General features: G+C 44.3%; 1 protein-coding gene across 1 annotated transcript; it reads left to right on the forward strand.

Moving 5' to 3' along the window:
- Positions 1 to 2,898: 2,898 nt before the first annotated feature.
- TRIL (TLR4 interactor with leucine rich repeats) lies at positions 2,899 to 7,370 on the forward strand. Its single transcript, XM_043509121.1, is given in 11 exon segments — positions 2,899 to 3,347; positions 3,389 to 4,445; positions 4,448 to 4,638; positions 4,640 to 4,762; positions 4,764 to 4,952; positions 4,954 to 5,043; positions 5,046 to 5,248; positions 5,250 to 5,571; positions 5,573 to 5,614; positions 5,616 to 5,642; positions 5,644 to 7,370. Coding segments are annotated over 10 exon segments (2,316 nt in total). The 5' UTR covers positions 2,899 to 3,347; positions 3,389 to 3,502; the 3' UTR covers positions 5,830 to 7,370.
- The last annotated feature ends 15,061 nt before the right edge of the window (positions 7,371 to 22,431 follow it).

Raw genomic sequence — 22,431 nt, forward strand, 5'->3', positions numbered from 1 at the left:
TCACAGACCTAAGAGTGGCTATACTTCAACAAAAAAGCTTCAAAAACAGACTCCAACGAGAGACTGCTGAATTGGAATTAATTTGCAAACTGGATACAATTAACTTAGGCTTGAATAGAGACTGGGAATGGATGAGTCATTACACAAAGTAAAACTATTTCCCCATGGTATTTCTCCCTCCCACCCCACCCCCCACTGTTTCTCTGATATTCTTGGCACCTTAGAGACTAACAAATTTATTAGAGCATAAGCTTTCGTGAGCTACAGCTCAAAGTGAGCTGTAGCTCACGAAAGCTTATGCTCTAATAAATTTGTTAGTCTCTAAGGTGCCACAAGTACTCCTTTTCTTTTTGCGAATACAAACTAACACGGCTGCTACTCTGAAATCTGATATTCTTGTTAACTGCTGGAATTAGCCTACCTTGCTTGTCACCATGAAAGGTTTTCCTCCTTTCCCCTCCCTCCCCCCTGCTGCTGGTGATGGCTTATCTTAAGTGATCACTCTCCTTACAGTGTGTATGATAAACCCATTGTTTCATGTTCTCTGTGTGTGTATATAAATCTCTCCTCTGTTTTTTCCACCAAATACATCCGATGAAGTGAGCTGTAGCTCACAAAAGCTTATGCTCTAATAAATTTGTTAGTCTCTAAGGTGCCACAAGTATTCCATACCTTTTAAAAGTTGATTAAGTTCTGAATTCAACTATTCTGACTTCTGATGTTTATTTTCACAATGCTCCATTTTGAAGCAACATGATGTGACAATCTCCTTTGCAAACAGATTTTTGAGGAAAAATCTGGATATTCAGTTTTAAACTGCTAGAAAAGGAAGGGAGGATACTGAACAATATATTCCACCAGAGATATTTCACCTGATTCTTTCTGTTCCAGTTTCAGCTGATTGGATTTGTACTTGGGATCAATCATGTGGACTAAAAGTGTTTCATATCTTCTCTGAATTTTTCCTTTATTTTCATCCTTGTGATTCCAGTTCTTTTTAGCTTTCCAAGATTGGCAGGTGGAAGAAGAACAGCTAGTGAAAATTAACCTGGATGTAACTGAAGTGATGCTATTAGGAAGAGAAAGGTGCCCTGAACTCTCCTACTCCATGATTTCTATGGGGAGCCATTGCAGACAGCAATACATTAGGGTTATATGTTTTTGGCATCCTATGTTGCTGGACAGCCAGGCTGCTTATTCTGAGCAAGTTGGAGATTTTTAATGGAATGGCGCTTCATTCCTTGAGGAAGAGAGTTGAAGTATTCCAGCCTAGATATTAAAAATCTATGGATCGTTTTGTCTAGATCTGTCTTCCATAGGATTGGAGACTTTTTCTTCTGGCCAACTGCAGATGATAGTGAATATTTTTTTCAGTTTGCATCCCCCTCTCAGCACCAAGCTGCCATGTACCCTCTCTCTTCTCCATGCCTGCCTTTAATATGCATGTAGGGTGACCAGATGGCAAATGTGAAAAATCGGGATGGGTTGGGGAGAAATCGGTGCCAATATAGGAAAAAGCCCAAAATATTGGGACTTATGCCCCTATAAAATTGGGACATCTGGTCACCCTATATGCATGTCTTCCTTCAAACCCTAATCTTCCCACCCTAGGGTGACCAGACAGAAAATGTGAAAAATCAGCACAGGGACTGGGGAGTAATAGAAGCCTATATAAGAAAAAGACCCAAAATCGGGACTGTCCCTATAAAATCAGGACATCTAGTCACCCTATCCCACCCTTCTTCTGACTTCCCTCCCAACACATGCTTAAAAAAAAATTAGGGAACTAACCAGGCCCTGCACCTTACTTCGATGTTCAGAGCTGTGGCTTTCTACTGCCTTCTTCCCACCTCCCCCCCTACCGACTGTAAACTCTTTGGGGGGCAGGGACCGGGTCTCAATACCCTTCTAAAGAGCCTGGCGTGTTGTTGAGGCTGCATTGACAACTTCCCTGTGCCTTAGCAGCTGTGAGGGGAGGACTGCCCGGGGGGGCAGAAAAAGGCTCAGGGTTCCTGTCCTGCTGGGCTAGGGGAGGTTTAGTCCTTTCATAACCATTTGTTTCATAGGTTTCAGAGTAGCAGCCGTGTTAGTCTGTATTCGCAAAAAGAAAAGGAGGACTTGTGGCACCTTAGAGACTAACAAATTTATTAGAGCATAAGCTTTCGTGAGCTACAGCTCACTTCATCGGATGCATTTGGTGGAAAAAACAGAGGGGAGATTTATATACACACACAGAGAAGATGATGTCTGTCTGTATGTGTGCGAGTTTTTTCATGAAGTTGACAGATTTCCACTCTATACGGCTAAATTCAGTGCCTTGCATAATGACAGGTTTCAGAGTAGCAGCCGTGTTAGTCTGTATCCGCAAAAAGAAAAGGAGGACTTGTGGCACCTTAGAGACTTAACAGATTTATTAAAGCATAAGCTTTCGTGAGCTACAGCTCACTTCATCGGATGCAATGAAACTCAGGAAAGCTTATGCTCAAATAAATTGGTTCGTCTCTAAGGTGCCACAAGTCCTCCTTTTCTATTTGTTTCATCGGGACCTAACCTGTGCCAAACCCTGATTAGTGCCTTTGGCAGGTTTCTAAATACAGCTAGAAGGGGCCAGTTTACTTCAACTCCTCCCCGCCGCGCTTTAAATTAAAACCACCGCGCTTTATCTGCCGCCCGTGCGTTTACTTAGCGCTCCCAGAGCGGCGGCGGCGGTGGCGGCGGGGGGCGGGAGCAGAGAGGCGCGAGCGCTCGGGAGCCTGGAGGGAGGGGCGCGAGGGGTTGGGAGCCGGGGGCGGGGCGAAGAGGCGGGCGGCGGGCGGGAAGAGGAGCAGCGCGGGCGGGGCCACGGCTCCGGCGCTCCAAAAAAGGGGCGCGCGCCCCGCCGCCTCCTGGTTTAGCCTCTTGTCCTCCTCTGCTGCCCACGTCCCCTCTCCCCCTTGGCGAGGTCCGGGCTCTGCCTCCGCTCCGCCAGCCCCGCTCCCCCTGGGGGCGGGGGGGGGGGGGAGTGTGGGAAGTCCGAGTTTCCGCTCGGTTTTCTCGGCAAGTTTCCGCGCTGGTCTTTCCGCCGCTCTGCCCCCTCGCTCCGCCCCGCCCGTGCCAGAGCCGAGAGGAGCGGGGGCGGAGGGTCCCTCGGGACGACCCCAGCTCTTTCGCCTGCACGCGGGGCCCCTCCCGCGCCCCGCCGGGCAGGGAGAGCGGCCGGCGCGGGGCTGCGCGGCTGGAGCGGCAGCGGCTTCAACGGAGCGAGGCGGGCCCGAGAGGGGCTGCGGCGGCGGCGGCGGCTCCTGCCCGGGGATCCCGAGTCCAGCGACGGCTCCCCCGGCTCAGCCAGTGCAACAAGTAGCCCGGGTGCTGGGCAGGGCGCGCCGCATCCGCTGCCGGCGGAGCTCAGACCTTGTCCCGCAGAGCGGAGGAGGGGCCGAGTAGCAGCCGCTGGGAAGGGGGGTGGGATGCTGGAGAGACACAAAGCCGGCGGGGGAAGCAGCCCGCCGCAGCTCTTCCCGGGATGGAGGCGCCTCGCAGGCTCGGCTTAATGCTCCTGCTGCTACTGCCGTGGTTGTTTTGTGGCTGCCTCTCCCTCCTCTTGCTGCTTCCCCCCGTGGAGTCCATGTGCCCGGAGCCATGCGACTGCCAGCTGCAGCAGCACCTCCTGTGCACCAACCGGGGGCTGCGGGCTGTGCCCAAAACGGCCGACCCCCAGAGCATCCTGACCTACAGCCTTGGGGGCAACTTCATCGCCAACATCTCTGCCTTCGACTTCCACCGCCTGGCGGGGCTACAGCGCCTGGACCTGCAGTACAACCGCATCCGCTGGCTGCACCCCAAGGCCTTCGAGCGCCTGGCGCTGTTGGAGGAGCTCTACCTGGGCAACAACCGGCTGGTGGCGCTGGTGCCGGGCACCCTCCGCCCGCTGGCCAAGCTGCGCATCCTCTACGTGAATGCTAATGAGATTGGCCGCCTGAGCACTGCCTCCTTCGCCGGCCTGGGCAGCCTGGTCAAGCTGCGGCTGGACGGCAACGCGCTGGCTTCGCTGGGCGAAGCCACCTTCTCAGGGCTGCCCAACCTGCTCTACTTGCACCTGGAATCCAACCACATCCGCTGGCTGAGCCGTGGCGCCTTCGCTGGCCTGGCCAAACTGCGCTTCCTTGACCTGTCTGGGAACCAGCAGAGTTCGCTGCGTCACCCAGAGACCTTTGGGTCACTGGGCTCGCTCAGCACACTGCTCCTCTCTGGCAACAGCCTGCAGCAGCTGGGTGGGGGCCTCTTTCAGCACCTGCCCAGCCTGGCCAAGCTCTCGCTCAGCAGCAACCGGCTAGCTCAGCTGGCGCCAAATGCCTTCGCTGGGCTGGGGGCACTGAAGGAGCTGCGACTGGATGGGAACCTGCTGAGTCACCTGCCCGCCACCTTGCTGGAGCCGCTGCGCAGCCTGGAAGCATTGGACCTGAGCCGCAAGTGCTGGCTGCCCTGCACCCTGCTGCTTTTGGCCCCCTGCCCAAGTTGCGGGAGCTCAGCCTACGCGACAACGCACTGGCCATGCTGCCAGGAGAGCTCTTCACCTCTAGCCTGGCTCTTCAGCACCTAGAGCTGGACGGCAACGCCTGGAGTTGCGACTGCCGCCTGAGGGGCCTGAAGCGCTGGCTGGTGCACACGGCACTCACAGGGCCGGCTGCTCACCGTCTTTGTGCAGTGCCACCTGCCACCTGCCCTGGCCGGCAGTACCTCGACTACCTTCAGGATGCACAGCCTGCTGCCGCCCGATGGCGCCCGACTGCCACAGCGGGGCCTTCCCATTTCCCTCCCCACCACCTGCAACAGGGCAGCAACCCAGGGAGCAACAGTGGCAGCTGATTCTGGCTCCTGAGGGGCTTGGGGGCAACAGCAGCCGCAGCCCGGCCCAAGGGGGACCCGGATCCCTGCCCTCTGCCTCCACCATGCGCCTGCTGGGTGCTCAGGAGGGGCCTGCTTCAGGCGAGGCAGCCGGAGGAGAGCAGAGCCCACCCTACTACCTCCCTACTCGACCTGCTCGGCAGCTCCAGGCCATCTCCTCGCCTCTGGCTGGCCCTGCATGGCCTCGGCAGGCGAGGAAGCTCCACCTAGCCCCCTCTGCAGCTGGGGCCCCCGCTGGTATCTGACCCCCTGTGACTTCAACAAGCTCTTTCCTGTGCAACCTGTCAGTCGAGGCGGTCAGCACTAGCTCAGTGACCGTGCGCTGGTGGGTGCGGCCTCACCGCAGTCCCCGCCTGCTGGGGCCGTGCGCTTCAGGCTCCTCTTGACCGCTTTGGGGCCGCTGTCAAGTTCCAGCGCTTTGTCTACCTGGCGGAGCGGAGCGAGCCAGCCGCCACCCTCCGGGAGCTGCGACCTGACACCCCTTACCTGGTCTGTGTGGAGGGGGTGCTGGGTGGCCGAATCTGCCCTGTGGCGCCCCGGGACCACTGTGTGGGGCTGGTCACCCTGCCCAACGGGGGCACAGCTAGCGGCCCAGACCAGCAGCTCCTCACATTGGTATTGCTGGCGGTGAATGCGCTGCTGCTCTTTGCGGCCCTGGCAGCCTGGGTATCCCGCCTGGTGCGGAGGAAAAATACAGGGGCGGCGGCAGGCAGCGCCGGTGCATGTGCTGGCAGATGTACTCAACCCGCCGGCCGCTCCCGCTCCATGGGCACTGGTGTCTCTGCCGACTTTTCTGGCTTCCAGTCCCATCGCCCACCCCGCGGTGCCGTCGCTTGTGCTCTCAGTGAGACTGACCTCATCGAGTTCCCCTGCGAGCGCTTTGCCGACAGCAGCAGTGCCCGGCGTGGGGACGACCACCTGCTGCAGCAGCGATTCGCTGACTAGCAGTGTGGCCTGTGGAAACTACAACTCCAGCTGGCCCCATGCTGGCATCATGGTTCAGCAGGGCGGACTGGGAGTTGTAGTTCCCCTCTCCCTCCTGTTGCCTCAGCGAGGGCAGAGCTGTGTGGAATTTAAGGCTGTTGCCAAGCAGAGTGGGAGTGGGTTGAAATGGGCACCTGCAGTAAGACCTAGTAAGCTCCATGTGGGTGCGTCTAACCGATTAGGACCCAAGCTTGTTACATAATTCCATCACTGCAATCTCAAAATATCAGTGTTCCTTCTGCAGGGTAGGAGGAGGCTGGAGGTCTCCTCGTGGGCACATCCCAGTTACCAGGAGAGGTTATGTGGGGTTGGGTTTGGTCTGGCACATTTATTATAAAGAAATCCTTAAAAATATTAGTACTTGCTTGAAGATTAAAAAAAAAATCACTACCTAAGGAAGTAACTCTGCATTTTAAAATAATTGCTGTCTAGAGCAGAAGAGTATCGGAGGCTAATGCCATAGCAGCAGGGGTGGACTCTGTCGTCAGAGCCAGCAGTTTATGTATTGTATCTTTCAGGATAATCTTCTTGCACTGTGTTAAGAAGGTCCAGGTTATCTTTCACTAGTCCAAACAAATAATCCAAATAGCTGATGTGATACAAGAGTATGTTTAAAGTTTACTGAACACTGACTTTTTAAACCCATCATCACTTCCTAGGCATATTGTTGAAATAAGACTTTAGGAACAGCATCAATAGTGAATTCTGCAACATGCAAGTATCTGAACAGTATGGAATATGGAGCGTTTGAATGATGTGGGTGTTTTAACTCAAATAGAACGCAAGACAACTGTGTGTATGTGTGGTGTGTTTTATATCTTTTAAATAAAAAACAGTAATGCAATTGATTTTATTTTGCAGGAATATATTGCTGACACCACTAGGGGAAAACTAACACAAGTTTTGTAACATGTTTACAGGGAATTATTTCAAAATTGTGTTTTAAATACTGTTTGGTACTTCTACACTTTAATGTGTGTTTTAGTTGTCTGGGTACATGGTTGGTCAGTGGATCACTGACCTTCAAATAATCCATCTTCGTAGCTACCTAAATTCATATTAAGGTGAATTATTGATTGATAGGTAGCATAGATGCATTCCTTCTTTAACAATAAGAGGTGGAGGATATTCAGAAATGTGAAACAACTTATGCCAATAAGTAATTCTCTTAGTTTTACTGTACTAAAATTAGTTTTATATGTACTTGTACCTTCACTGTGAAATCCATTGATTTTTTTTATGTTAATCTGTGTTTCTCAGTGTTTTGCTCAGCCAGTTGAGTAATGATAAAGTTAAATCTTTATCTTGAGTTAATCTCTTGCAGTAGTATATTACTTTTATTTGAATGCATTTTTGTTTTCTGAGTAGTGTTAGTCATTTTATGATCAGCTGCTCTCTACTTTCTGGGAGTTTTACTTCCCTAAATATTTACAAAAATGTGCTTCTGCCTTTATTAACTTGGTGGTTTAGTTACATTAGTTCTTTTTGTGTGATCTAGAAATGGGCTAATTTAAAAAAAGTCCAAACTGTGGTTACAATTATATGCAAATATTTTAGAAGGAGTTCAATATGTTTTTGAGACCATTGATGTTACTTCTGCTCCTATTCATTTTACCTAGAGCCTCAAATGAACTCTTGAGGAACTGAATGGCTCATGAGTTTGATGATATATGGAGGTGTCGATCTCTGTGTCACTGGTTCACATTTGACCTAGGTTGGTGCTGACCAGAAAGTCTTTGTTTATGGTCGGATGATTGTTCGGTAGCCTAAACTAAGTCATGTAGTGGTGTCTGCTTTTTAATGAACAAATATTTACAAAAGACACCATAGTAATTAGTACCTTTGTTGAGAATCCAGTGACTGAATGGGAATGAGCCTTTTATGCCCTGGAGATGGCTTCTTAATATTAGGGTCCATATACAGTGAAGAGGGAGTGTTAGGAGAATTTGTCTTAACCCTTACCAGTTATGTGCAGAGAGTATTTCAAAGTGAATATCGATCCGATTGAATTCAGTCGGAATTTTTCTACTGATTTCAATGGGGCTAGGATTTCACCCTCAGTCTAAAGTTTCGTGAAGCTGCATCTTTCAGGGACAAAAACTTGTAGTCCATATGCAGGAAAATTTTCACTTAAAATCACTAAGATGCAGGACTGAATGAAATTTGGATTGAAGAAATGCAGGATCAGTCCTTAAATTGAATTAATTTTGTAAGTATCTTAAACTCTTGGCTTGTTTACTTTCAAATATCTATATAGCTATGAGTCCCATGTGATTAAGTGATTATCAGTGAACAACACCATTGTTATTGCTAGAAATTAATGGGGATTGCATTAGCATTAAACTGTATATCCCACTTAGTTTAGCTCTGTCACTGGATATTCTTCTAATAGGAGTTGCATACATGCTGTACACAATTATGATCAGTTATATCAATAAACCCATTTGCTAAAAGAAAAGCAGTGTCTCCAGATTGATTTTAAAATGAACAGTATAAAATACACTGTTTGTTTGGTTTATTAGTTTATAAACTGTTTTTACATTACCCAAGGCTGCACCTTGTCTGTTACCTCATTCCTGTCATCTTTTCTCAACATATTTTTCCAATATACCATACTTTTGTTCTGGTTATAGTATGTTGGGTTAAAAGAAAAGGAGTACTTGTGGCACCTTAGAGACTAACAAATTTATTAGAGCATAAGCTTTCGTGAGCTACAGCTCACTTCATCGGATGCATTTGGTGGAAAAAAACAGAGGAGAGATTTATATACACACACACAGAGAACATGAAACAATGGGTTTATCATACACACTGTAAATCTCTCCTCTGTTTTTTCCACCAAATGCATCCGATGAAGTGAGCTGTAGCTCACGAAAGCTTATGCTCTAATAAATTTGTTAGTCTCTAAGGTGCCACAAGTACTCCTTTTCTTTTTGCGAATACAGACTAACACGGCTGCTACTCTGAAACCTATGTTGGGTTAGTTTAGGATGATTTTGGCTTAAACCAAAATACTTTAATATCTGTAAAGAAACACTTTTTATGTATGCCAAGGATGCAAGTACTGATAATTTTACTGGTTAGAGGTTTTCCTGGGTTGGTACAGACCATGTTGGACCTCTGCCGATAATGTATTATCAGATCAGTGTACAAGGGATCATCTCGAATGTTGATATCTCGTGAACTGTTAGGGTTAACAACAAATACTTTTACTGTTGGGGAATATGAGTCCCAGCTTCACAGGGGTAGAAGGCATTTATTATATGACTGGCTGATCCTATTGGACCCTAAAATACTGTCATTCCATGTTGTTTGTTGTTTTTGAATTCTGATAATGGCCAGTACCCAAAGATTGCTAGAGATAGTAATGAATGGTTCATATCATCTAAAATTCTGGACTTATATAAATCTGTATTAATCGGTCTTTAATTCTGGCAGTTCATGTCAAAGCCATAATGGAAGTCATGGGTAAAAAATCAAGATGGTTAGCAGAATGATATGGGTGATTTTTAAAGTCTAATGTTTCTTAACTTTGGGCTGGAAACAGGTTAGCAGAGCCATACAAATTCTTTCAGGATCAGTAAACATTTTTGTACCATGGGTCTGGACTAACAACTGGGGAGGAATGTCAGTTCCTGCATTATGGGACTGTTATTACATAGGTCTTGTTTCACCAGTAAAATAGTAGCATTTCTCTGCTACAGTTCTTCTCTAAAACCAGAGGATGTAAAATAGAACATTCTAACTTAATTGATCTGTTATCAATCTATATTCAGAATTGTATCTACTTCTTTTAGTGACAAAAATAAATTTTAATTGACCTTTTCTATTCTTCGCCTTGCAGGCCACAAAACTTGGAGAGAGTGAGCTGGATGTTATTCCTACTTTGCCTATAAATTATCAGAATTGTTTAAAAATTTCCAACTACAGATGAAATCAATGACTATATAAAGTCATTGACTACAACAGATGTCACAAATGCATCATGGAGGGCACAGTCTGACAGGAATAGGTTTGTATAGGTGTAACTGAGAACCTGATTTGTCCTGTTAAACTGATATTACAGGAAACAACCATAACTGAGTTTGACTTTTGGAGTCTGGGTTGAGTTTACTGGGCTGGCAGAAAATAATACCTTTACTTGTATACTGAGGTCAGTGTGATATGGAAATTGAGACACAATAGATACGGAATCCAAATGCCATTTGTAGAGTGACTTCAGAGTAGAAATGTAGTTTAAACTATTAAAGAGATCTTCAGAAATCTCCTCATTCCTGTCCCCCTAAAAAGCCCAATAAATAAATCCAAGGTTTATCTCCCTAAATCATGTCATTTTCAGTTTCATCAGCATAACCTTTTAAATTATTGATTATGATCAAAGTTAAATAAAGTAGGTGAAGTGGGTCAGTATCAGCATGTTAATAGGGTAATAAGAAGTCACTTTACACTTTAGTTTACAATAGGTTCACCCACAAAATTTCACATATATCCAGTGTGTTTCCAATAGATGTAATGGGTGAAGGGGCAGGTAGGAGGAAAGCTACCCAGTTTACCTGTTCAAACATCTAGCGACACACAAAATTCAGGGTTTGTCTGCACAGGGAAAAAAGCTTTGTCTGGGGGGTAGATGGAGCTGCTTGAAAAATGTGGCCTGCAAAGTTGGCAAAAAAAAAACCGCAACACCCAAATCTGAACAAATATGCATCAACACACATTAACATTTATTCTTTGTTTGGGACGTTTTTTGAGAAGAGTTGCTGCAGATGAAATGGTGGTCTATAATTCGTTATGTATCTTATTGAATGAATAAATGTAAGGCCCCATTCTGCTACCTTTTGAATGCAGAGAGTTTATTTTGTTGTACCATAATATAACATAGTTTTGTCAGAATGTCCCTAGATACATTTTTTTTTACTGCTGTTTGTTTTTCTCAAATGTTTATTTTTCTCAGGCATGCACATTAATTCCTATAGAAGAAAAGACCGTTGTCTTTGAATTGCTTACATTCATGGACAATTACATCATAAATGTATTGCTATAACTATTCCTTGAGATCTTTTATCAAAACAAATCTGTCATTTGTCTTACAAAAAAAGCTATAAAAAAATTTCAGAATGTGATTGGGTCAGTATGAATAAATAATCATTGGAAGAAAACTGCCTTAAAGAATGTGAATACATTAACAAACTTTTTGATAAAGTAGGTTTTGGAGGGAATTGGTGAAAATATCCAGTATGATATCATTTTATAGGCCTTAGGCATTGTTGATGAGCCAATTTTATTACCAGTTGTGGAGGGGTGCCTGGTGTTAGAATTGGTCAGAACTGAAAATGACTAATTCAGGGTAGACACACGCCAAACTGGTGGTTATTCTAATGTTAAGAGTTCACCCAGCCACTACCAAGATAAGGCCAGTACCATACTGGTTAACAAGAAGCAAAAAAACAGTCTCCTTAGGCATTCCAGCCCCTATCATCATGCAGACATCAGTTTCGGATGAGAGGTTACTGAAAAAGAGATTAATCATATATAAAGTTCTTCCAATCCCAAAGAATCAGTCACTTCCCCAGGTCAATATATAACTCAGATCTGACCCCAAAATCATGCTTGTAGCTAATCCTTTTAGTAACTAAAAACAACGAGGAGTCCTTGTGCCATGAGCATGCCCAAATAAATTTGTTAGTCTCTAAGGTGCCACAAGGACTCCTCGTTGTTTTTGAAGATACAGACTAACACGGCTACCACTTTGAAACTATACAAACTAAAAGTTTTATTACTAAAGGAGAGTTATTAATGGTTAGGAATCATATACATTACAATTGATTTTCTGAGTTTGCAGGTCAGAATGATAGCAGTGATGTTAAATCTGCTAGCTTGGCTTAAGTCTCTCTGGTTCACCCAACAGGTTGGGGGTCATTCAATAACTTTGTTCAAAGCTTTCCTAGATAATCCCAGTTCAGAGAGGAGAAGCAGTAATGAAGACAAAGCAAGTGATGTCACAGCTTGCAAGTTAAGCCCAGGTCATGCGCCTGGAAAGTTCCGGGCCAATATGGAGTCCAGGGTCATATGTGCATGGAAAGTTACTAGTAAAAGATGGAGACTTCAATCACATGGCCTCATCACGTGTCCTTGCATGCTTTGCTGAATCATAGAGGTAGCCATTCGCTTCATGCTGTCTGAGATGTCCTCAGGAAGGGCTCAGGAAGAGCTGATTCCCTTCAATGGCCCTATGGATGGCCTATAACCAGTGAGAGCTAGTCTGATATGTAATTTGTCTGGGGGCATGTCATCCAGGAACAAACACATGTCTGAGATACAAATACAGAGCATTACATTGGTTGTCTTGTCAATTTTATGTCTGAAGTCTGTGAAATCGACAAGAAGCCAGGCACCTAGAGCCTCGCTGCCCCTGCATCTGGCTGTGAGCCAGGGGAAGAATGCAACCTGCTCCCAGTTAGGAGTCAGAGTGAGAAGCCCCGGTTGGCTTTGGACGCCGCTCAGCTGAGAAGCCCTGGTACCTTCAGACCCTTTTCCGCGCCTGGAGCTGGGCAGCCTTGTCAATTTCATGGCTCAGGAGCTGCCAGTGGAGTTGAGAGACTGGGCTCTCAGCTCCCCACATTGCCATCTTTGGTTGGTGGAAGCGCTCCTGGTGAGGTTGCTGCAGTAATTAACTGGTTGCTATCAGATGATCTAATCTAGGTTGATTTACATTTCTAGTGTAGACATACCCTAAGATTATCACTTTTTTTTATTCCAATACTCAAATCAAATTGCTTCCAGGTACAGTAGTCCTATAATTAGCACAATTTATAATGCTCTTAGGGACCAAATAAATATGTAAAACACTGCTACTTACTTTACTTAAGATCTTTTTCTTTTGGAATATGTTTGTACAAAAATAAGTTGTTTTTTCTCCTTCCACCTATTTCTTCCTTCGTTCTTTAGAGATCCACCCACATAGAGGGCATGTAGTGTTTGTGCAATCCCACCAAAATCATTGGTGCAAGAGTCCATGTGGGCATGCCACTTTGCAGGTGCTGAGGCTTTTATTAGTAATAATGCTGCTTAGAGGTGCTGTGAGAGGGAAGTTTATTGTTTTTAAACTAATTTGTGAAGGGAGCAATTAAATAATATTGTGTGTATATATAGGGCCATATTTTTGCCCTCTCTTTATGGATTACTCCTAGCTGGTGTGAAGAGGAATTTCATTGCTCAAGACTATAGTATAGCTCTGAATCTTTATTATCTGAGAATGGAAAACTTTAAAAGATTTGATTTTGATTTGAAATACAGCCAGGAGAGCTGGCTGTATTTCAAGGAATCCCTGTTGAGGTTACAGGGGTTACAGGGACAAACCATCCTGATGAGTCGAAAGAATAGTAAATATGGCAGGCGACCAGCTTGGCTTAATGGTGAAATCCTAGCGGATCTTAAACATAAAAAGAAGCTTACAGAGTGGAAGGTTGGACATATGACCAGGGAAGAGTATAAAAATATTGCTCGGGCCATGTAGGAAAGATATCAGGAGGGCCAAATCGCACCTGGAGCTGCAGCTAACAAGAGATGTCAAGAGTACAAGAAGGGTTTCTTCAGGTATGTTGGCAACAAGAAGAAAGCCAAGGAAAGTGTGGGCCCTTACTGAATGAGGGAGGCAAGCTAGTGCAGAGGATGTGGAAAAAGCTAATGTACTCAATGCTTTTTTTGCCTCTGTTTTCACTAACAAGGTCAGCTCCTAGACTGCTGTGCTGGGGCATCACAAAATGGGGAAGAGATGGCCAGCCCTCTGTAGAGATAGAGGTGGTTAGGGACTATTTAGAAAAGCTGGACGTGCACAAGTCCATGGGGCCGGACGAATTGCATCCGAGAGTGCTGAGGGAATTGGCGGCTGTGATTGCAGAGCCCTTGGCCATTATCTTTGAAAACTCGTGGCGAACGGGGGAAGTCCCGTATGACTGGAAAAAGGCTAATGTAGTGCCCATCTTTAAAAAAGGGAAGAAGGAGGATCCTGGGAACTACAGGCCGGTCAGCCTCACCTCAGTCCCTGGAAAAATCATGGAGCAGGTCCTCAAAGAATCAATCCTGAAGCACTTAGAGGAGAGGAAAGTGATCAGGAACAGTCAGCATGGATTCACCAAGGGAAGGTCATGCCTGACTAATCTAATCGCCTTTTATGATGAGATTACTGGTTCTGTGGATGAAGGGAAAGCAGTGGATGTATTGTTTCTTGACTTTAGCAAAGCTTTTGACACGGTCTCCCACAGTATTCTTGTCAGCAAGTTAAGGAAGTATGGGCTGGATGAATGCACTATAAGGTGGGTAGAAAGCTGGCTAGATTGTCGGGCTCAACGGGTAGTGATCAATGGCTCCATGTCTAGTTGGCAGCCGGTGTCAAGTGGAGTGCCCCAGGGGTCGGTCCTGGGGCCCGTTTTGTTCAATATCTTCATAAATGATCTGGAGGATGGTGTGGATTGCACTCTCAGCAAATTTGCGGATGATACTAAACTGGGAGGAGTGGTAGATACGCTGGAGGGGAGGGATAGGATACAGAAGGACCTAGACAAATTGGAAGATTGGGCCAAAAGAAAATCTAAATGAGGTTCAATAAGGATAAGTGCAGGGTCCTGCACTTAGGATGGAAGAATCCAATGCACCGCTACAGACTAGGGACCGAATGGCTCGGCAGCAGTTCTGCGGAAAAGGACCTAGGGGTGACAGTGGACGAGAAGCTGGTTATGAGTCAGCAGTGTGCCCTTGTTGCCAAGAAGGCCAATGGCATTTTGGGATGTATAAGTAGGGGCATAGCGAGCAGATCGAGGGACGTGATCGTTCCCCTCTATTCGACACTGGTGAGGCCTCATCTGGAGTACTGTGTCCAGTTTTGGGCCCCACACTACAAGAAGGATGTGGATAAATTGGAAAGAGTACAGCGAGGGCAACAAAAATGATTAGGGGTCTAGAGCACATGACTTATGAGGAGAGGCTGAGGGAGCTGGGATTGTTTAGTCTGCAGAAGAGAGAATGAGGGGGGATTTGATAGCTGCTTTCAACTACCTGAAAGGGGGGTTTCAAAGAGGATGGCTCTAGACTGTTCTCAATGGTAGCAGATGACAGAACGAGGAGTAATGGTCTCAAGTTGCAATGGGGGAGGTTTAGATTGGATATTAGGAAAAAACTTTTTCACTAAGAGGGTGGTGAAACACTGGAATGCGTTACCTAGGGAGGTGGTAGAATCTCCTTCCTTAGAGGTTTTTAAGGTCAGGCTTGACAAAGCCCTGGCTGGGATGATTTAACTGGGACTTGGTCCTGCTTTGAGCAGGGGGTTGGACTAGATGACCTTCTGGGGTCCTTCCAACCCTGATATTCTATGATTCTATGATTCTATGATTATGGCCACTTAATTCTTCATTTCATTATAAGACATTGGGTGAAATCTTGGCCCCCCTGAAGTTGATAACAAAACTCCCATTGACTCAGTATCTCTAATCAGCTCACAAGATGTTGTTCTATTGTCTCTTGTTCATTTAATTGTGATTGTTAAGCAATCATTTAGATATTAAACAAAATAATTATCTAAGTGCAGACTTTGCACTGTAGCTTATTTAGATAAGACACAAGGATGGTTTTGTGACATCATTAATTCAGGAGTGTTGTATGTAAGGAACAAGGTGAAGCTGAGTGCCTACACAATATATTCTTTCTTACTTGTACATGCGGAAAGAAAATACTTTGTCCTGGTTGGCTGAAAACAATTATGTAAGGCTGTTTATCTCCTCGGAGGTAATATTGAGAGGTGGTACAATGTTAAGAAATCATATTGCCTATGGATATGCATGCATCCTGATTTGTCTGCAGTAGAAGTTTTGTGAAACCATTGCATAGTTTTTTCTGGATGTCCACTCCCTTTAGTTACACGGAAAAGCTGTTGAACTTTTCATGGCTAAAGTTGGAAAACAAATATTTGTTTTGAAGGTATTCAAAATTGATGTAAGAATATAGCTATTAACTTCTTATTTGATTGAACATCAAAATTCAACTACTATTAACCTTGGTTAATGTTTACCACTAGAAGAAAGAGATTGTTATTCACTACAATAGAAGTCCATATGTGCTTAATATGAAATAATTTGAAGGGTGTGAACAATCTTAGTAATTGATGCTAAGCATATATATCACTTATAATCAGAAGAGTCAGAAACCATTAGGGTTTTATTATTCCTTCATGTGAATATACTCAGAAAAGGCATTATATGAGAAAAAAACTATTATTTCTCCTATTTTTTGTTATATATGAGGAATAACATGGTGTATGCCATATTGCAATACAAGGATCTACATATCACGTGTATTACAGTACAAAGACCAAAGGTTTTGCCTATGAAAGAACTTGGAATATTGCTGAGTAAAACGGGGCATCTGTCCTATTCATCACTTACTCTGTAAGGGCTTGATCCTCTTTCCATTGAAGTAAGTGTGGGTTTTACCAATCTAAACAGGATCAGATCCAAAGTGATGCCTGATTTTTTTAAGGGGAAAAAATATGAGGATGAATAAACTATAGGTCTTTTGTGCTTGCTCTCTCTGGCACTTAGTTCTGTGGTCCACTTCAGTGGTGTATGTATCGGTGACCACACACATGCAATTGGCCGAACCGGCAGAAGCTGCAGGTAAGCAAACCGTCCCAGCCCACTAGCTGATTTCCCTGATTGACCGCATGTCAAAGGTTGCCAATCCGTATATTAATACATGTGGTACAGGGAAAGTTTTATTCAGTTAAAATATTTGTTTATGGTTTGTTCATACTTAAAACATTTTGCAGTTTGAAAATAACAATTAATTCCAAAGTGATGGTTCCTAATGAGACAGACCTAATTGTTGGATTCTGGATGTATTTGGTGTTTAGCCTTGTGTTTGTTAATACCTCTGAGACATTCATGTGTCTCAGCTGATTTATATGGCTTGGTTTTCCTTATTCATGTAACAGATTAAAATTATGTCTCCCATTCCCATTAGATCTGAAACACTCCTGTCAATCTCACTTCCAGCTTTTTTTTGTTTGTTTTTTTTTAAAAACACTCCCAGCCACTTCTCTTGTATGGGGGGGGGAGAAAAAAGGGGGGGCACATTTTAACCTGCTTGCTCCTTGACTAGATTGTATGTTGGTGTTTGTGGAATGGGATAGTTGACAGGTTCATCAGCCTTCCAGATGGGGCCAATTCATTTAATCATAAATAGGCTCTCACTGTTTCACACCACAGAAGCCTGTGCCAAGCCATGAAAGAGATTGTATGACACAGAAGTAGCACTACTTTTGCTTGGTTGGGGCCTTAACAGTTATTTTTACTATTTTTGTTTGTTTTTGTTTTCCAGGGTGTTCTTTGACTCCCCCACCCCATTTTATTTTTTCTCTATGTCCATCAAAAAGACAAGCCAAAATTTCTTATATGGACCTAAATAAGGGGTCAGTTATGTTAAACAACCCCTGAAGTCAGTAGACTAGTAAGTGCTTAGAACCTCTGAGAAGCAGGCCCCTTATTTAGAAGACAAAATATGGATTTATGAGCTTACTTGAGGCATCCAAGTTTAAACATATGGCCCCTGAATTTCCCGATATCTTTCAGATGAAGGAGGCTGACTACATGTGGGTTCTTCCTGTCAGTTTTCTAGCTTGTTCAGAGGGGGGCTTTCTAGCTGGGTGGAAAGCACTAGTCACTCCTCACAGTAGGGTAATATGCTGCCTATATATGTTAATGCTCAACTTGACAGCCACTCTTATTGTTTTCTGTTGTTGAATTTTCAGTGGGGAATCATCCTCCATATATAATCTTATATACACCATTTTATTAACATTGAAGTAAAGTTGCCCGGATCTATAAAACACAATCTCAAACTTAGATTGCAAAGAGTGTCTGAAGGATGTTTTCTGTTGTGTAGAAATGCTTACGTTAATTGATGATCTGTTAGTGGTTGTTCTAAATTTGGTATTTTTATACAGATCATATATCTGTACACATGGTCAAAGCTTACAGATCCTTGTTGGTTTTTCCAGGCTGAGTGGAGATGGCTGGGCTAATGACTGGAGTAGGTAGTACTTTAACTGCTTATTTTGTTGCTTTTTTGGTTTGTTTTTTTTTGGGGGGGGTAGAGGGGAGAAAATATGTAGCCTCGCAATCTTAATTCACAGTTAACTAAAATTTGTGTGGGAAGTTTCCTAGTTAACATTTATACACACTACTTAAAAACTAATTATTCTTCACCTGGATAGCTGTCCACTTTGATATTGAGATATATATTCATTCTCCTGAAATGGGTACAGGGCTAGCTGCATCTCTATTCTCTTCCCCTCAATAAACCTTTCTGGTCTTTCTGAGTGCACTCCCTCAGGCGTCTCTCTCCTGGGGTGAAATTTTGCATTCTCCCTCACTTAGCGCATGCCCTGGACTACAGCCCCTCTATATGTCAACTGCGCCTTCCTGCAGGTCCAACTGCATTTGGGCATCTGTAGTTCTTCCCATCAGGATTCTGTGAACAGTGGTGTACTTAGTGACCAAACAGCTGCCTTATACCAAAGAATTCATTATTTCTCAGTAGGAACAAAGCATAAGAGGAAAATTAATTTTAAAAGAAGTAGTCTACACATATGTCCATCTCCCCTGATGGTAATCTAGGCAGGCCTAACTTATTCAGACATCCTCAGTGGGGGCCTGTGTCTAGTCTGGTTCCTCCAAACAACTAGCAACTCCTACCAGAGTTCTTTTGTTCTGTTTTTGTGGGCCTTGTCCTGCCCATATCAAAACTAGATTGTCTGGACATGGAAACAAAAATCAGAGCTAAAGCTAATCATTCTGGCACTGTCCTTTAACAACTAGTGTTTGCTGAGAGGTATCCATTTTGAGCTATTCTTTTCCTTCCTGCCTATTTTTCAGTCAGCCCCACATGGAGCTAAGCTAATATATTCGTACAGGAAAAATCCAAATAACCAGGCCAATGTACATTATTCATAAAACTATTACAGAGCAGCTCCAAATCCATTACATCCTGTCACAAAGACCTGATGTCTACCATTGCATTCAGCACATGCCTATTTCCCTTCCTGCTCCCCTGCAGAGCTGCATTCCTTCTCCCAGAGTGCTCCATTTCTCCTACTTGCAATATCCCACTCCTTTATGCGCACCTGGGATTGCCCCATGTTCCCCTGCACCCCAATCCCACTTTTGTTCCCTACCATTCTCCTTACATTTCTACCACATTCAGCTTTTAAACTCTTACGCCTGTACAGTTAGAATATTATGTCTTTCTTTAGGAAAATGCTGTCTCAGGCTTAAAATGACCTTTGGAGGCAATTACAATGTATAATTTTACTTTCATATCAAAACACACAATTTATATCTTCTCTGTTAACCACTAAAAGGAAAATCAGATGGGTAGCCATTTTAGTCTGGATCTGTAAAAGTGGCAAAGAGTCCTGTGGCACCGTATTGGAGCATAAGCTTTCATTGCAGAATACTCACTTCATCAGATGCATGGAGTGGAAGTTTCCAGAGGCAGGTATAAATATGCAAGCAAGAATCAGGCTAGGGATAACGAAGTTAGTTCAATCAGGGAGGATGAGGCCCTCTTCTAGCAATTGAGGTGTGAACACCAAGGGAGGAGAAACTGCTTTTGTAATTGGCTAGCCATTCAGTCTTTGTTTAATCCTGAGCTGATAGTGTCAAATTTGCAAATGACCTGAAGCTCAGCAGTTTCTCTTTGAAGTCTGGTTGTGATTTTTTTTTTGCTGAAGGATGGCTACCTTTAAATCTGCTATTGTGTGTCCAGCAAGGTTGAAGTTTTTGTATATTGCCATTCCTAATATCTGATGTGTCCATTTATTCTTTTACGTAGGGACTGTCCAGTTTGGCCGATGTACATAGCAGAGGGGCATTGCCGGCACGTGATGGTGTATATTACATGGGTGGATGTGCAGGTGAATGAACCGGTGATGGTGTGGCTGATCTTGCTAGGTCCTGTGATGGTGTAGATATGTGGGCAGAGTTGGCATCGAGGTTGTTGCATGGATTGGTTCCTGAGTTAGTTACTATGGTGCAGGGTATAGTTGCTGGTGAGAATATGCTTCAGGTTGTCTGTGGGCGAGGACTGGCCTGCCTCCCAAAGCCAGTGAAAGTGAAGGATTGTTGTCCAGGATGGATTGTAGATCACGGATGATGTGTTGGAGAGGTTTTAGCTGAGGACTATATGTGATGGCCACTGGAGTTCTGTTGGTTTCTTTCTTGGGCTTGTCTTGCAGCAGGAGGCTTCTGGGTACACATCTGGCTCTGTTGATTTGCTTCCTTATTTCCTCTTGTGGGTATCAGAGTTTTGAGAATGCTTGGTGAAGATCTTGTAGATGTTGGTCTCTGTCTGAGGGGTTGGAGCAAATGCAATTGTTCCTTAGTGCTTGGCTGTAGGCCAATGGATCGTGTGGTGTGTGGGATGGAAGCTGGAGGCATGAAGGTAGGCATAGCAGTCAGAGGGTTTTTGGTATAGGGTGGTGGTAACGTGACAGTCACTTATTTGCACTGTGATGTCTAGGAAGTGGACTTCCCTTGTAGATTGGTCCAGGCTGAGGTTGATGGTGGGGTGGAAGCTGTTGAAATAGTGGTGGAATTCTTCCAGGGTTTCCTTCCTATGAGTCCAGATGATGAAGATGTCATCAATGTAACGTAGGTAGAGAAGGGGCATGAGTGGACGAGAGCTGAGGAAGCATTGTTCCAGGTCAGCCATAAAAATGTTGGCATATTGTGGGGCCATGTGAGTGCCCAGAGCGGTGCCACTGGTCTGGAGGTATAGATTGTCACCAAATTTGAAATTGTGAACTGAAGACAAGAACAGAGCAGAGGGGATCTTCTCTGGATAGTGCTAACACATCTCTTCCAGAGATGACTTTGTCCTTGATTCACAAAGATGTACTTCCAAGAAGCAAATATTTTAATCTGAAATAGACCAAATTACATGTATTTTCCCCAGGAAGGGAACTCCCAAACTGCTCAAAGACGACTTTATAAGTTTAAGTAATTTTAAATGGTGGGCAATATATCACTGAGTAAAAGACTATTTTGGAGAAGTGTAGTGTAGTTGACACTGTTTATATTATCAAACAAATTAGACTGGAGGAGTGGAATAGACACAAAAACATGATGTAATTGTTACTTTTAGTAATTTAGTTAATCAACATAACTAACATAACATTAGGCCAAATTCATCCCTGGGGTAGCACTATTGACTTCAGAAGCAAACCAACTTTTGCTAATTTCAATGGAATTATATTGACAGAGTCTGGCCCATTCTTTCTAATTCCCTGCTTTATTTACAGAGTAATTACTGTGTGTTAGGAAGTAATGATAGTCTATTTAAAAAAAGAGTAGATTTAAACAGACCAGTTATTGGCTTCTTTCCTGTAAATGAGGAGATATGCTTTCATTATCTGTGACACACTGTGAAATTAGTCAGTCTCTGGAACATATTAATCTGATTCAGCTAGGTCTAGTATACATCTTGGATTATCACATGGAAAATGAGGCTACCAAAAGGAAACATCTGCTTGCATCCCTGTGAACTAACATTTCAGTAATTTAGCAACATGCATCCTTCTTGGAGTTGCTGCCTATTGTATACAGAGCTCAGAGCTAGATAATAACAAAAGGATACTTGAGGTGATCCTTTTGTATTGGATGAAACAAAATGGAAAAATACTTGGCAATCACACATCTTCATGAGGCCATGGGAAACAGTAAAGCAGAGCAAAAGTTCTAGCAGAAACATGTTGAGTCAATATAATTAACTTCAGAAGAATCCAGCAATCAAAGGAGAACTAACTGAGAGGAAACCCCCCAGGTATCTTTCTAGGTTTGTATGTCTCTTAATAGCATCTTTGTCTAGATTCTCATGACAAAGAGCAGCCTGCCAGGCAATGAAAAAAGAGGGTGAGAAGGAAAAGCAAATGATCAGTAAATACAATGAGAACACTTGCTTCTCTATTTTCATGTTAATTTTGCACACTACTGCTCAGCAAGAAAAATACCTGTGACAATATTTTTGCATTTGTGCCCATGGAGGATGTTAACTTGTTTGTCTTGTTTACAGACTCATTATTTCATGAATGCAGTATGTTGGCTGCTGAATTTATCATGTTGGGTTAATTTCATGGCTTTCCTCTTCACAGCTGCCTTGTGGAGGCTTGGTGCGTGCAGAAAGTGAGAGCACTGTTGCCAGTACTGTATTTGCAGCCCACGCTGAGGGGCCTGCTGGTGGAGGTCATGAATCAGTGTTCTGCTTGTTTGGGTCCGAGTTTGAGGGAGTGCCAATCACAGCAGTGCTTCCAGCTGTATTAGACAAAGGGTGGAGCAGTAAGCAAATGCCCCCAGTCGTATGGAAGCTGCTGCTGAGTCCCACTCACAGAAAAGGGGGAGAAAAAGATGCTCCTAGTCTCTCACAGGGCCTCTGGCAACCCAGTCTAGGGAAAAGCAGGAGGAAGAGAGCATGTGATCTCATCCCACCCTCTTTAAGAGGATAGAAACAGGCCCACAA

Source organism: Dermochelys coriacea, chromosome 2, assembly GCF_009764565.3.
Source record: "Dermochelys coriacea isolate rDerCor1 chromosome 2, rDerCor1.pri.v4, whole genome shotgun sequence".
NCBI classification, from domain to species: Eukaryota; Metazoa; Chordata; order Testudines; family Dermochelyidae; genus Dermochelys; species Dermochelys coriacea.